At 43.2% G+C, this 14,564-nt stretch overlaps 1 protein-coding gene across 2 annotated transcripts; it reads right to left on the bottom strand.

Annotated features, from left to right (window-relative positions):
• Positions 1-435: 435 nt before the first annotated feature.
• mtf2 (metal response element binding transcription factor 2) lies at positions 436-14,288 on the bottom strand. 2 transcript variants are annotated; one of them, XM_030752131.1, is made up of 15 exons: positions 14,087-14,288; positions 13,077-13,281; positions 12,737-12,818; positions 10,165-10,275; positions 9,912-10,012; positions 9,562-9,737; positions 9,354-9,449; positions 8,936-9,004; positions 4,803-4,926; positions 4,446-4,513; positions 4,141-4,311; positions 1,746-1,872; positions 1,517-1,575; positions 1,268-1,369; positions 436-1,039 (listed from the first exon to the last, which is right to left on the bottom strand). In XM_030752131.1, exons 1-15 carry the CDS (start codon positions 14,089-14,091, stop codon positions 664-666), a joined length of 1,872 nt encoding a protein of 623 aa, XP_030607991.1. In that variant the 5' UTR covers positions 14,092-14,288; the 3' UTR covers positions 436-663. The 2 variants fall into 2 exon arrangements, with proteins under 2 accessions (XP_030607991.1, XP_030607992.1); XM_030752132.1 differs by having other exon boundaries at positions 9,562-9,734.
• Between the last annotated feature and the right edge of the window lie 276 nt (positions 14,289-14,564).

The following is a 14,564-nucleotide window of genomic DNA, read 5'->3' as shown; positions in this document are numbered from 1 at the left end:
ATTAGTTGTTGAATAAAACGCCCCCTTTCTCTCTCATCCTCCAAGATATATAACAGTTAACCAACATTATTTATAAATCAAAAAAAAAAAAAAAAAAAAAAAAAAAACACCTTACAGTTCCATAATTAACGGGTCTGGAAATGAAAAGCATATCACTGGATTAAGCACAGTAACATCACTGAAAGCCTACAGGTGCAGTACGCAGATTGGTGATTTGCCCCTGAATGGGGGGGTAGTCTCTGTGTAAACACTCAAAGCAGATAATTACAGTTAAAGCCACAATAACACAAAAATTCTGTGCTATTGTGACAACTTTGTGCTGTCAATTAACTTTCATGAGATTATATATATATATATATATATATATATATATATATATATATATATATATATATATATATATATATATATATATGTGTGTGTGTGTGTGTGTGTGTGTGTGTGTGTGTGTGTGTGTGTGTGTGTGTGTAAGAATCACCCTGGACTGCACTGAACCAATAGGCTTTATAGAGTAAGCTCAACAGGCAGAACTTGCTCCTGTCTAAACTAAATAAATGGCATATAAATCAATTAATGCTCTGAATACACACATCCTCAGCACAGCCATATACCTCCCGTAGGTGCTGGTGAAAAGTTAGAAGTGACGGTCAACGAGTGACAAATCTAAGACGCAGTGACTCCTTCCCACTCCACCAAGTACTGCACCTTGCCATCAAGGGTGACCCGTCGGGCTAGGACTTTGTACTTTTCCCCGCAGGCCAGACGCCCCGCTGCTCCAAAATAGTTGCTGATGGAGCTCTTGAGGTGGGAGAGCTGGCTGTTGGGGTCCATGCCATGAATTATGTCAGTGGAGTGAAGCCCTGGGAGGGTGTTCAATAACTCTGTGGCTGAGGGGTTCGGGTCTGCGTGGCTGGGAGGGGGGATCTCCGGGTTGGGGGGCTGCGGGACCCTTCGTGGCCGCCCACGTTTCCTTTTTAAAGGTGGAGCGGAAACAGGCATGATGGAGGCTGCTGTACGTGTCTTGCTGGAACTACAGAGGCTGGAGGGTGTTTGATAGGAAAAGAGGAAGTTAAAAAAAAGAAAAAAAAGAAGCCAATTCAAACAACAAAAACAGACTACAGAGTAAAAACTAGAAAAACAAGACTGGGAGTCTATAGCCAGGCAAATCTCTGTGAGCTTGTACCTAAACACAATGCTACTTTACACTCAGTGAAAACATGAGGCAGATATATTTGGTGATATTGTTGCAATATTGTAGCAGGCATACCTGGACTGTCTAGAAATGCTAGTTGAGGTAGTTTCTGAAGCGCTCAGGGCTCCAATGGATTCAACATCTGAAGTTTTTGAAGACAACAGAGACCTGTCACTCCTGGTGTTTGAGGAAGGCAAGAGAGAAAAATCAGTCAATCAGGTTGTCAAAAGAATCAACACACCATAAACTGCTGCCTTAAGCTTCACTCCACAAAGCTCAGCAGTTATGATTGATTAGGACTACATTTTGCCACTGCTCACTTACTTGACAGATGTAAAGTGATCCAATGCATGGGGCTCTAGTGGTGGAGGTTTCCTGATTTCCTGTTAAAGCAAAGAAAAATATATGTAGTTCCTTCTAATGTCACACCAACAGTAAATGTCTAACACCTACACAAAGCAACAATACAAAAAAACAAAAACAAACACCCACCCCTATGCACACACCCTAGTTCACACCCACTGTGTGCGCACACGCACACACCCCCACACACCTGTGACGAGGGCTCACTGGAGCGTTGTGGTTTAGCCAGAGTCTCCAGAGAGCGTGCTCCTTGCTTCCTCTTTCTTTTCTTCTTTTTCTTCTTCTTCTCTGTGCCATTGGTAAGAGCACTGGGACTTCTAGAGCAACAACAATTCATAACAGTTTCACAGAGACAGTTGTGCCTTAAATAACCCCGAAACTGTCAGGCAGTTCATATGTAACAGAAGCTGTTAGGACCCCCTCAAACTGTCAAAGAAAGGGAAACTCATTAACATTGCAGATTAAAATAATAAATAAATCAAAATTCAGTTTCATATTATGAATAAAAGTAACAAGGTCAGAAACACAGCTAAACAGAGCTTTATGCTTCTTGTTGTTTCATGACTTCTTCAGTGCACCACAGGGATAACACCAGAAATGTGAAAACTGTGCATATAATGAGCTATAGAAAAGCACCCCCCCCCGCCCAAAAAAAGACCTTTGTTAGAAAATAATGAGCTCTCTTCTACTATAGACTGTACATAAAAGATGGAGGATGCATGGTCTGAAAAGTGAAGTCAATGTCACCCTTCTTAAATCTTAAATTCAGCAGGGGGAGACTCCTATCATTGCAAAAAAAAATTTAGACTGTATAAAAAGTCTATGACAACGTGGCTCAACGTCTTACATAATTTACAACTTGAAGAAACACTTTCCTGATGCGTTTATTCTTCAGTCACTAATTTGGGGTCTACTAGCTTCAAGAATACAACATGAGGTACTTGACATGAATTATGATCCCATTTTGAGTAAGATGGGAGATAAAGCAGCGCATGTTTTATGGCATGGCTACTATGTGATTTACAAGTTGCTGCAGTATTAGTGTTCAGTACACTCAGGTTCTCAGTCAGCTCCTCAGTGTTTTGTTTCAAAAACACAGTGGCAAAAAAAAAAAAAAAAAAAAAGGGGTGGCGGGTCCGCGTTTGGACACGGAAGCCGAAGGTCACAAACGTGGGACAACACACCGTTTTGCTGCGAACATATTTTACGGTCCAAACAAAACTACTGCAGCGTCTATGTGCAGCACAGAGGTAAACACAGAGCAATTACGAGTAAGACGACAAGTACGCACTGTGTGTCCTTTTATCTGTGATATGAACTGATACAAAGCAGCAAGCTCAGCCTTCAAATACTGGCACCTGCTGTCTTCTGGATTCTTTGTGTACATATTCTGAGATTATATATATATATATATATATATATATATATATATATATATATATATATATATATATATATATATATATATATATATATATATATCTCAATGCAATTTGCACTACTCTCTTGTACAATGTCAGACTTAATTTAACGCTTCCTTACCTACATTTTTATATTTTAGCCATTTTTGTTTCTATATGTATAGTTTTGCACTCATCGTTGGCACTCTCACATTGATGTTTAGTTACTGTAGGTTGTTTTTTTTTTTTCTTGCTGCTGTAACACAATTTCCCTTGTGGGATCAATAAAGTACCTCTTTTATAGACAGTCTACAGGCTCTACACTAGGACTGTGCCATATCATACAGTCTATGATAGTATCAGTATAGTTTTTTTACATGATACAAAAATGTCAATGATATAATGCCTCCTGACAATTTAGTACCTAAAAAAGGGTGCTGCTTCAACAACCTCCAACAAAGAACAGAGCTCTGCAAAATATGCAAGAAAACTGCTCCCACTAAAATGGAAGCAACAAACTTTTTTTTCCCCCCACCACTGGAGGCAAAAAACACACCATTCGGCAGAGCCAGGCTCTCTCAACTGAGCATCGCTGGAGCACTCGCTAGCTGCACTGCATGTGACAGGAGCGCAAACAGTGGATGGAAATTACTTGTGCGGTTACATGGTGATGAAGAAGGGCTTTAAGCAACTGGTTAAAAAGCTTTACCCAAGAGACACATCCCAGGTAGAAAATATTTTTAAATTCCAATTTTATTAGGTGACAGTTACTCTGCAGATCCTGTAGATTTACAAGGTTAGGTTACTCTAGTTACTGTTAAACTAAAATGTTAAGCAAAACTTCCAAGGAAAACATTACCTAGGTTACTTTTGTGCATACAGTGGACTGATGCTGTGCCACTGGATATGATACTGTGTCACAACTGTTGCACTATAATGGTGCTGGCACCTTATGGCAACATATTCACATTTCAAATTAGGTAGCTTATCATCGATGACGGCAGCTCACTGGAAAAGAAGGATGGAAAATATCTATTTTGTTTGCACTAACAGATGCTGCTGGCTGAAAGCTGCAATCACCAATAAAATGTTCCACTTTTTTCCCCCCACCTATATCATTATAAATAATATCACAAATTACTTTGAAATATCCTGATACAACTTTAAGACTGTTTCTTATCTTACCTTGTGGCAGAAAGGGCTTTGGTGGACTTGCATCCCTTGATGGTTATCTCATGTGAAGCTTTCTCCATCACTCTGCCGGTTGGCTCGTCACAATTGGGGGGAACAGGAGGAAAACGGATCCTTAGGCCAAACAAGTGCTTCTTTTTCTTCACCTCCTTTCCTGACATGAACCTGAAAGAGACAGATGGAGAAATGGTGGCCATGTAAAAACATACAGTCTGTGCAAATACTGGGAGAGATTGGGGGGGAAGCACTTAGATGCTGTCATCAATATAAAACATTTTAAAAGCATCAGATAAACTTACATGCAGCTATTACTGTTAAGTGCTTCCAAAACATTTTCATATCGCTCTGATCGTGGAGTGTTGGCGAGCTGTAGACACAGGAATGACATTGTGCAAGAAAAAAAAGTTAAATATTTCAGAATCCAAAGGGGGGCCAGGTTATTTCTACTTTAGAAATAACGCTCTACTAGGATAACCTAGGTGTGGCTTTCTGGCCACCAGTCAACCAGAGGCATTAAGCAGCTAAAGAGACAAACCACTGAAAGTGGCTGTCAATTCCTAATGTAACAAGTAAACATGAAATTAATACTGTAAAATAAATAAAATCTATGTTGAGCTACAGTTGGTCACGGTGCATTGCACAACAATTATCCTCACCTCTCCCAGCTGCATTAGCTCCCAGTTATCATTGATGTACACCATCAGGTCCATTTCAGAGTCAAAGTACTTCTTCTTGTGAATCACACTCAGGTTGTAGAGGCTCAGGTGTGCAACATCCTTCCTGAAAGATTTCAGTAAAAGCTGTTTTGTTTAGTCGGCCTTTAAAAGAAATTGTAAAGAGACACCAAATATGTTTACTGGAGTCAGAGTTGTGGAGCGGTGGCCAAGTGCGGAGGCCCTGGCTGAACGATCACCGGCTATCGAGACTGGCTATTGGGAGATGAAATGTCACACCTCTGGTGGGGAAGGAACCTGAGCTAGTGCATGAGGTTCAGAGATACCGGCTAGATATAGTCGGGCTCACCTCAATGCATGGCCTGGGCTCTGGAACCAGTCTCCTGGAGAGGGGCTGGATTCTGTTCCAGTCTGGAGTTGCCCTCGGTGAGAGGCGGTGAGCTGGGGTGAGTATTCTTGTATCCCCTTGGCTTGCTGCCTGTACATTGGCGTTCTCACCAGTGGACGAGAGTTGCTTCCCTGCGCCTTCAGGTTGGAAAACGTGTCCTGACTGTTTGCGCTTATGCGCCAAATGACAGTTCAGAGTACCCACCCTTCTTAGAGTCACTGGGTGGGGTGCTCCATCCGGTGACTCCATTGTCCTACTGGGAGACTTCAATGCTCACATGGGCAATGACAGTGAGACCTGGAGGGGCTTGATGGGGAGGAACAGCCTGCCCGATCTGAACCCGAATGCTGTTTTATTATTGGACTTCTGTGAAAACCAGTTTGTCCATAACGAACACCATGTTCAAACAGAAGGATGTCCCATAAATGCACATGGCACCAGGACACCCTAGGTTGCAGGTTGAGGATCTGCAGCAAGATGTTCTGGACACCCGGGTGAAGAGAGGAGCTAAGCTGTCAACTGATTGCCACATGGTTGTGAGCTGGATCAGGTAGAGGATGCTGGACAGACATGGTGCACCTAAACATATTGCGAGGGTGAACTGGGAACACCTGGCAGAGACCTCAATCCACGAGATCTTCAACTCCCACCTCCGACAGAACTTCTACAGCATTCCGAGGGAGGCTGAGGACATTGAGTCTGAATGTACCATGTTCCACACTTCCATTCTTGAGGCTGCTGTTCAGAGCAGTGGCTGCAAGGTTGTTGGTCCCTGTTGTGGTGGCAACCCCTGAACCAGATGGTGGTCACAGGCTTGGTTAGCCTGTGGGACTACAGAGGCAGCAGACAGGTACCGGCAGGCCAAGCGGAACGTGGCTTGGGTGGTGGCCAAAGCAAAAAACTCGGGTGTGGGAGGAGTTTGGTGAGGCCATGGAAAAAGACTTTCAGACAGCCTTGAAGCGATTCTGGCAAACCGTAAGGCAACTCAGGAGGGGAAAGCAGTGCTCTACTCACACGGTCTATAGTGCAGGTGGGGCACTGCTCACTTCAACTGAGGCTATAATCAGGCGGTGAAAGGAATACTTCGAGGACCTCCTTAATCCCACTGACACGCCTTCTGTAGTGGAAGCAGAGTCTGGGGATGAGAGGAATGACTCGCCCATCACTGAGGGTGAGGTCACTGAGGTGATTAAGCAACTCCTTAGTGGCAGGGCCCCTGGGGTGGACAAGATTCGACCTGAAGGCTCTGGATGTTGTAGGGCTGTCTTGGTTGACATGCCTCTGCCACATCGTGTGGAGATCTGGGGTGGTGCCACTGGATTGGCAGACCAGGGTGGTGGTCCCCATCTTTAAGAAGGGAGACTTGTAGTTGGAGAAGGTGTGCTCCAACTATCGGGGATCACATTCCTCAGCCTCCCCGGTAAGGTCTATGTCAGGGTGCTGGAAAGGAGGGTCCATCTGTTAGTCAAACCTCGGATTCAATGTGGTTTTCGTCCAGGTTGTGGAATGCTGGACCAGTTCAACATCCTCTCAAGGATGTTGAACTGTGCGTGGGAGTTTGTCCATCCAGTCTATATGTGTTTTGTGGACTTGGAGAATGCATTCGACCACGTCACTTGGGCTATCCTATGGGGGGCGTTGCAGGAGTATGGGGTGCCTGGCCTGTTGTTGCAGGCCATTCAGTCCATGTTCAACTGCAGCGAGAGCTTGGTCTGTATTGCAGGCAATAAGTCATTCTCGTTTCTTGTACGTGTTGGACTTCGTCAGGGCTGCCCTTTGTCACCGATTCTGTTCATAATTTTCATGGACAGAATTTCTAGGTGTAGCCAAGTGGTGAAAGGTTTCTGCCTTAGTGGCCTCAGAATTGCATCTCTGCTTTTTGCAGATAATGTGGTCCTGTTGGCATCATCAGATGGTGGCCTCCAGCTCACAGGCCTCTTTTCCACTGATGGGGTTCCGGTGCCAGTATTTGAACCGTTCAGCAGTTTTTCCACCGCGAACATGCTCGGCCGAAAAACAGGTTCAACTCAGGCCCCTCAAGCTAGCTGGTCTCAAGCCAAGAACACGTGACGAAAGCGGCAGAAGGGCGTGACTCTGCCAACTCAAGGTAAAGTTTTAACCATCATTTCACTGCATGATGTGTATTACATGAGAAAAGCAATGCGATTTTCACTGCTGTGAATTAGGTTGGGCCCTAAGGCTGAACCTGCTGCTTTGTATCAGTATCACAGATAAAAGGACACGAAGTGCGTACTTGTCGTCTTGCTCTAATCGCTGTCTGTGTTTCCCTCTGTGCTGCACACAGATGCTGCAGTAGTTTTGTTTGGACCGTAAAATATGTTCGCAGCACAAGAAATGGGAACGTATTCGCCGAGGTTTGTGCTCTTTGGCTTCCGTGTCCAGATGAAGACTCGCCCACACTCATAAGTAAAGGATCAGTTCACACGCACGGTGGAAATGCAGGCCCGTTCTTAAGCATTTTGCCGGTTCATTGAAATCGACACCAGCACTGGCACGAGTACCGGCACCTCGGTGTTGGAAAAGTAGCAACAGTGGAACGGTTCGCAGCCAAGTGTGAAGCGGCTGGCATGAAAATTAGCACCTGTAAAGGCCATTTCATATCAGATGTGTTGCATAAAAACGACAAGAAATTCAGAATCTTTCGGATGCAAACTTGTATAACCTACATTCACACCAGACATGTTGCATTTTTGCGAATAAAGCATCCTCATAAAACACACTGTGAAAGAAATGAAGTCGACATCAAACGATGATGTAATGAGGTTGTGATGTTTCTAAACAACAGAAGGAAGAAACAGATTCTGGGTTCATCCAACTCATAAAGCAGCAGCAGGGAGAGTTTGATGATTTGATCCCTGAGTTGAAGCCGCATCACGGCCACTTTCGCGCATATTTCAGGATATCAGTGGGCAGTTTGAGCTATTGTTGGCAGAGTTGGGATCACACATGAGCAGGCAGAGAATAATTTCAGAGAGCCGACTGACCCGGAGCAGTGTGTAGTTGTGCGTCTGAGGTAAAACAGTAAGATTTTATTGTTCCCACATCACTCAGTACATCGGTGCGCGTTTTGAGCTAGCCTCTGCAGTGATGCGGATGCTGCACCGGTCTGTCGTGGTGCAGCATCGAGTGTGAACGCGAAGCTGTCGTTTTACCGGTCAATCTCATCCTATGAGCACGAGCTTTGGATAGTGACCGAAAGAATAAGATCGCAAATACAAGCAGCAGAAATGAGCTTCCTCCGAAGGGTGGCTGGCCTCTCCCTTAGAGATAGGATGAGGAGCGCAGCCATCCAGTACGGGCTCAAAGTAGAGCCACTGCTCCTCCATACCAAAAGGAGCCAGTTGAGGTGGTTCGGGCATCTGACTAGGATGCCTCCTGGGTGCCTCTTGGGTGAGGTGTTCCAGGCATGCCCTACTGGGAGAAGGCCCCTGGGCAGACTCAGGACATGCTGGAGAGATTATCTCACTCAGCTAGCCTGGGAAACAGAGGTGTGAACTCTTCTGCTTAGGCTGCTACCCCCACAACCTGGCCCCAGATAAGCAGAAGAAAATGAATGGATCAATGGATGGATAGTCAGCGTTAATTACACTGGTGTAGCTAAAGCTTATTACAGATCTCTAGCCTTTAGCATCACAGATAGCAGTGCTTGTTTAATTTAATATGCTTAAAAGCTCGTTATGTATGTCAAAGTAAAAGATCCTCTTACCAGCTGAGAGGCAGACGACTGAGGTACTCTGGTCCACTGTTGCAAACGGAACAAACAAACACATAAAACCTGAAGGCAAAAAAAAAAAAAAAAAAAAAAACATAACCTCAGGCAACAGGAATACAACAAAGTTTAACATGAAAACCTAGTTCTGCACGAGCTTCTTTACTGACAAACTTTTTTTCCTATTATTTTTTGTTTATGTGCATGCACTTTCCCCAAGAAAAAGTGCATGCACAAACAAAACATTTATTTGAAAATTGAACAATGCATAAGCGTATATTTGCCATCATTTCAAGACACATTTTAATAGGCTGCCTTTGGTCTTCAAAGATGTACTCAAATAATGTACAACAATTCAGCCAAAAACAAATGTCAACTGTAAAACATTTACTTCAGTAGCAGTAAATATGGTCACCTATCTCCGTAGAGCATTGGCATCTGTAAGCAATGGAGACAGGCTTCGTGGAACCACTGCTGACATCTGTTGCACTGCAGCATCTTCAGGTACCAGCTATAAGCAAACAGACCGATTAGTTGTGCCAAGATATGAATGCTACACTTTTCATGGACATGGGGGAATGGACCACCCTTTACTCTTTCCAAAAATATGCCATGTCACTCACTCTCCTGGACCGCCACAATAGCAGTAACACTGCTGTATGTTAGTCTTGTGGCCCTGGTCCCAAACCAGCTCCTCCAGGCCATATGGGAAGGACAGGTGTAGCTCCATGTGGTGGTGCTGCTGCTCCTGCTGCAGAAGGTCTTTAGCAGACGCTCCCATTCTGTGTGCACCACCCTTCTGCGAACCAAATAGGCAAAAGGAAGGTTTTCCTCACCAAAGAACAAACAAAACACATTTTTTCAATAAATAAATGGCCTCAGAATATTTTTTGTCTCATTTGCTTAATTGGGTTTTCTTAATTTTAGGCTGTCTTATATTGTTTTGGGCCATGCCTCAAAGAAAAAGCTGTACCTTAGATATAGAAGTGAGCTCACACTCTGAGCAAAGCCACTTGTCATCAGAGTCAATGACAGCAGCATCGATGACAGGGGAGTGACACCGCTGGTGATAGCCTAAAACACAATGAACACATCTTCAATGGCCAGAGATCAGAGCCCAACAGACAGATGAATAAAGGCTGAAAACTATTCAAACCGGCTGTTTAAATATAAAATAAATGCACTGTTTTGGTTAATATTGTAGCATCAAAAGCAATAAATGGTACCTTGTCCACACTTGTCACAAATGACAATCTCATTGGGTTCCTCTGAGGTTTCATCCTGGCATATGGAGCACACAATGTCATCATCGTCGTCATCGTCATCGTCTTCTTCCCCTGAAGAGCACAGAAGTAATAAAAGTAAGCGACTAAAGCTTCAAAAATAGTGGTAGTATGACAACCATTTAGAGCAGCTTGCAGTTAAATAAGGCCGGTTAAATCTGTGGAGTACCCCACATAACCAAAACACAACAAAAGACAGTTTTTATTCAGTCAAATGTAACTTTTGATGCTGTGAACAAGATAAACCAAATTCACACAGATGAATCTAAGGTGGCAGGAGGGCATCTTAAAGACTGGATATATAAACTCCAAACTCTATGTACAGTTAGACTACGAATAAATAGATTCAATAAAACAACAGAAGGAGGGCGTGTTTCAGCTTAGTGGTGGGGTGGGGTCTATGCCAGAATACTGGAGAGGAGATTCAATCCACTGGTTGAACTTTGAATTCAGGAGGAACAACGCAGTTTTTATCCTGATCGCGGGATACTGGACAGTTAACCACCTTTGTCCTCTCGAGGGTGTGTGGAACTTTGACCAACCAGCCTGCATGGGTTTTGTAGACTTAAAAAAGTCGATTAAGTCGAATATGAAAGCAAGGCTGTTGATCTACATTCCCACCCCATCTACAGCTACAAGTGACCAAAAGGTATAAGTGGTTGAAATGTGCTTCCTCTGAAGGAACTCTAGGCTCTCCCTTAGAAGTAAGATGTGTAGCTCGGTCATTCAGGAGGCAATCCTCCACATCGGAATGAGCCAGTCAAGGTGGGCATCTGAAGAGAATGTCTCCTGAACACCAACTAGGTGAGGTGTTTAGGGCATGTCCAACTGGGAGCAGGCCCCGGGGTAGGCCCAGGACATACTGGAGAGATTACATCTCTGGGCTGGCTTGGGAACGCCTCCACCAAGAGAGCTGGAGGAAGTGGCTGGAGGAGAGGGAAGTCAGGGTGGCTGCCACCCTTATGACTTGGAAAATTGGTAGAAAAAAGCATGGATGGATGAAGTTGTTTTTTTTTTTTTAAATATGTGGATAACCTGGCCTTTCAAGGAGCATCTAACACAAAGACTTTGCACCTGAGCGTGATTTCAGAATGTGTATACACTATATTAATACACTATATTGCCAAAAGTATTCACTCACTCACCAAATCATTGAATTCAGGTGTTCCAGTCACTTCCATGACCACAGGTGTATAAACCAAGCACCTAGACATGCAGACTGTTTTTACAAACGTTTGTGAAAGAATGGGTCGCTCTCAGGAGCTCAGTGAATTCCAGCGTGGTACCGTGATAGGATGCCACCTGTACAACAAGTCCAGTCATGAAATTTCCTCATTACTAAATATTCCACAGTCAACTGTTAGTGGGATTATAAAGTGGAAGCGATTAGGAAAGACAGCAACTCAGCCATAAAGTGGTAGGCCACATAAAATGACAGAGCAAGGTCAGTGGATACTGAGGTGCATAGTGCACAGAGGTCACCAACTTTCTGCAAAGCCAATCACTACAGACACCCAAACTTCCTGTGGCCTTCAGATTAGTTCAAGAACAACGCGCAGAGAGCTTCATGGAATGGGTTTACTTGGCGGAGCAGCAGCATTCAATAATACAACCCGACAGAACACCTTTGGGATGAATTAGACCACAGACTGTGGGCCAGGCCTTCTCGTGCAACATACAAATACACTTCCAGAGGAACGGTCAAGAAGTCCCATAAACGCACTCCTAAACCTTGTGGAAAGCCTTCCTGAAAGAGCTTCAAATAGTCACTGTGTGCATCTGCCTAATTTTGAATAAATAGTATTAATCAGGGTGTGTACAATACAATCAGTAAACTTTTAAAGATTCAATTTAGGAAATTTTAAGCAGTATTCTAAACTCATCAAAAAAAATGTATGCTTAGAAAATGTAAAACACATGTTGAGAAATTCACATATTTAAGTTCTCATCCTTGTATTATTGGAATTTACAACAATATTTTGACAGTATGACATTACTGAAGTGAAGGATGATATGACAAATTACACAATGCCTGGAAAAATCTTAACTACATATTTCCTACAAATTGTTTTCTGTCATAAACGTTGCTTACATGTCAGATCAGAGCCTCTCATTCAGGCTTTTTTTGGGGGTTGGGGAGGCATTTTTTTTTTTTTAATTTATGATCCAACCTATTTAAGAATAAAACAAAGAATACAGCTTTTTTTTTTTTAAGGTTATATTAACCAAAGGGGTGTAAGTAGACAGATACCAGCCTGTCTATATCTTAGCAATGCACTCCAACTGTAGTGATACACTCAGTTAACTGTCAGTGACAAGAGCCAGAGATAAGTCTCATAAGAAAAGGCAGACAGGTTTGCACAGAGCAAAGCCACAAATTGTAGCTAATTCACTTTTTTTTTTTTTGTTTAAATTGATTTACAGTGTCTTTTAGATTCCCTGTGAATAAACCACTGAATATTATCTAATAATTTAACTCAAATATAATCACATGTATCTTGAACCCAACATTCACCTGTTTGAATATCCTTCCAAAGAACCCACGACTTTGATCGATCCTCAAAAACCACAAAACATCGGTGCTTGTCCCGATCTATCTGAAAAACAAAACAAAAATAAAGATTTACTTGTTTTCAAACGCCACAGGAGCAGATTTTACTGCTGATGGGTTCAACGGTTTTTCTGCCAGTGCTTTCCAGACAATCTGCATGCAACACAGGGCCACTTAAATCTGACTGATTGGACAACAAACAGGCTCCAGTGCCATACGCTCATACCAAACACCTGTTCTTTGAAAATACATGCTACATATTCATACAGACATTTAAGTTTATAGTCATTCTCCTCACACTAACCTTTGCAATTGTCCCCAAGTAGAACAAACCGTCTGACCACCGGGCCAGAACGTCCTGTCCCTCTGAAAACCTGTCAGACATGCCGTCTTCTCCATACTCTCCCCTGGCAGAAGGGCTTGTGGGGGACAAGGACACAGCCTGCTGCTGCTGCGGTGGGGGAAGAGCTCTGTGATGCACAGACAGGTGATCCACAACTCCTGAGTCTCTGAAAAGGCAAGGCAAGAGAAAAGAGGGAGACATGAATTTACAAGATGGACTGAAATGATCTGAAGAGATGTTCTCATTTTACTGTAAACAGTTTGTAACTCTGTATACAGGTAGTGTATTCCGTTTCCTCAAGAATACTAGTACAATTTAATTTAGGATAATGCTAGAATTTTTTAACCAACAACACAGAACTCATGTGTAATGCTAAATCACAAGGATGCATTGTTGTTACATAAAGAGTGAAACACATGGTATTTCCTCTCCAGTGAGTCTAAACAACAGGTGATTATACTCATAATCAGTGCTAATTGGTAATTAACCACACAGTCAGGAAGATGGATGCAGGGCAATGGAAGATTTCTAAAAACCTAACATAACCGCTCAGAAACAAAAAATAAAGGTTACTGCAACACTTCTATTCAACTACAAGTCTCAGTGACAGTTGGTACTTTAAGCATACAAATATAATATTTCATATTTTTTGATTCTACTGCAAAACAGTCATGCCGTTATATTAAAAGATTACAGAATATTTTCCTCTCCGCCTTTAGACACTGCTCTCCAGTGCAAGGTTTTCTTTGTTCGGATAATGAGTGAACATGCTCAACGCCAGCCACCAGCAAGGATAACAGCATAGCCTGGGAAAGCGCTGTAAAGCTGATATAATGTCTTGTATATTAAATAGCTGACAGCAGGGCCTGATCAGCAGCGGGAATAATCCACAGGCAAAGCCGTAACCCCAGCCAGGTCGCTGACCGTCGGACCCACACCCCCCCAACGGGAGGAAAACATGACAACAATACCTCATTCGGTCACCTCCGCTTCTACAAACGACACGTACGACAAAAATAAGCGGACAAGAGAGCCGCTCTTATCCCGCTCGTCGCGTAGCTGAAATCGCTTCAGAGGCTTATGTAAGGAAACGTGCGGGGTTTGTGGCTTCCTCAGAAAATAACAAACGGCTCATTTTCCCCCAGCACGTTCGCCATTTTGGTTTCCCGCTGATGATCGGGGAGTGCATTATGGGAAGAGCTTAAAACGACGGCTGCTGCTGCGCTCACCTTTTTTTTCAAACATTTGAAATTGTAGGAAGGGCATTTACTAAGCAAAAGCATATCCGCCTCTTAAAGAAGCATAAGATTTTTTTATTGTTATTCTTTTATTCCCCCTTTCTCTGGCGGTGTGTGCATGAAATGCGTTCTAAGCGAGAGAGACATTTTACATATATGAAATATGTTGATTCAAGAGGACCAGAAGTTTGATAAACTTGTACAAAGTGTG

Source organism: Archocentrus centrarchus, chromosome 17 (assembly GCF_007364275.1).
Source record: "Archocentrus centrarchus isolate MPI-CPG fArcCen1 chromosome 17, fArcCen1, whole genome shotgun sequence".
Classification (NCBI taxonomy): domain Eukaryota; kingdom Metazoa; phylum Chordata; class Actinopteri; order Cichliformes; family Cichlidae; genus Archocentrus; species Archocentrus centrarchus.
The sequence above is the reverse complement of the archived record's forward strand: the minus strand, read 5'-3'. Positions and strand labels throughout refer to the sequence as shown.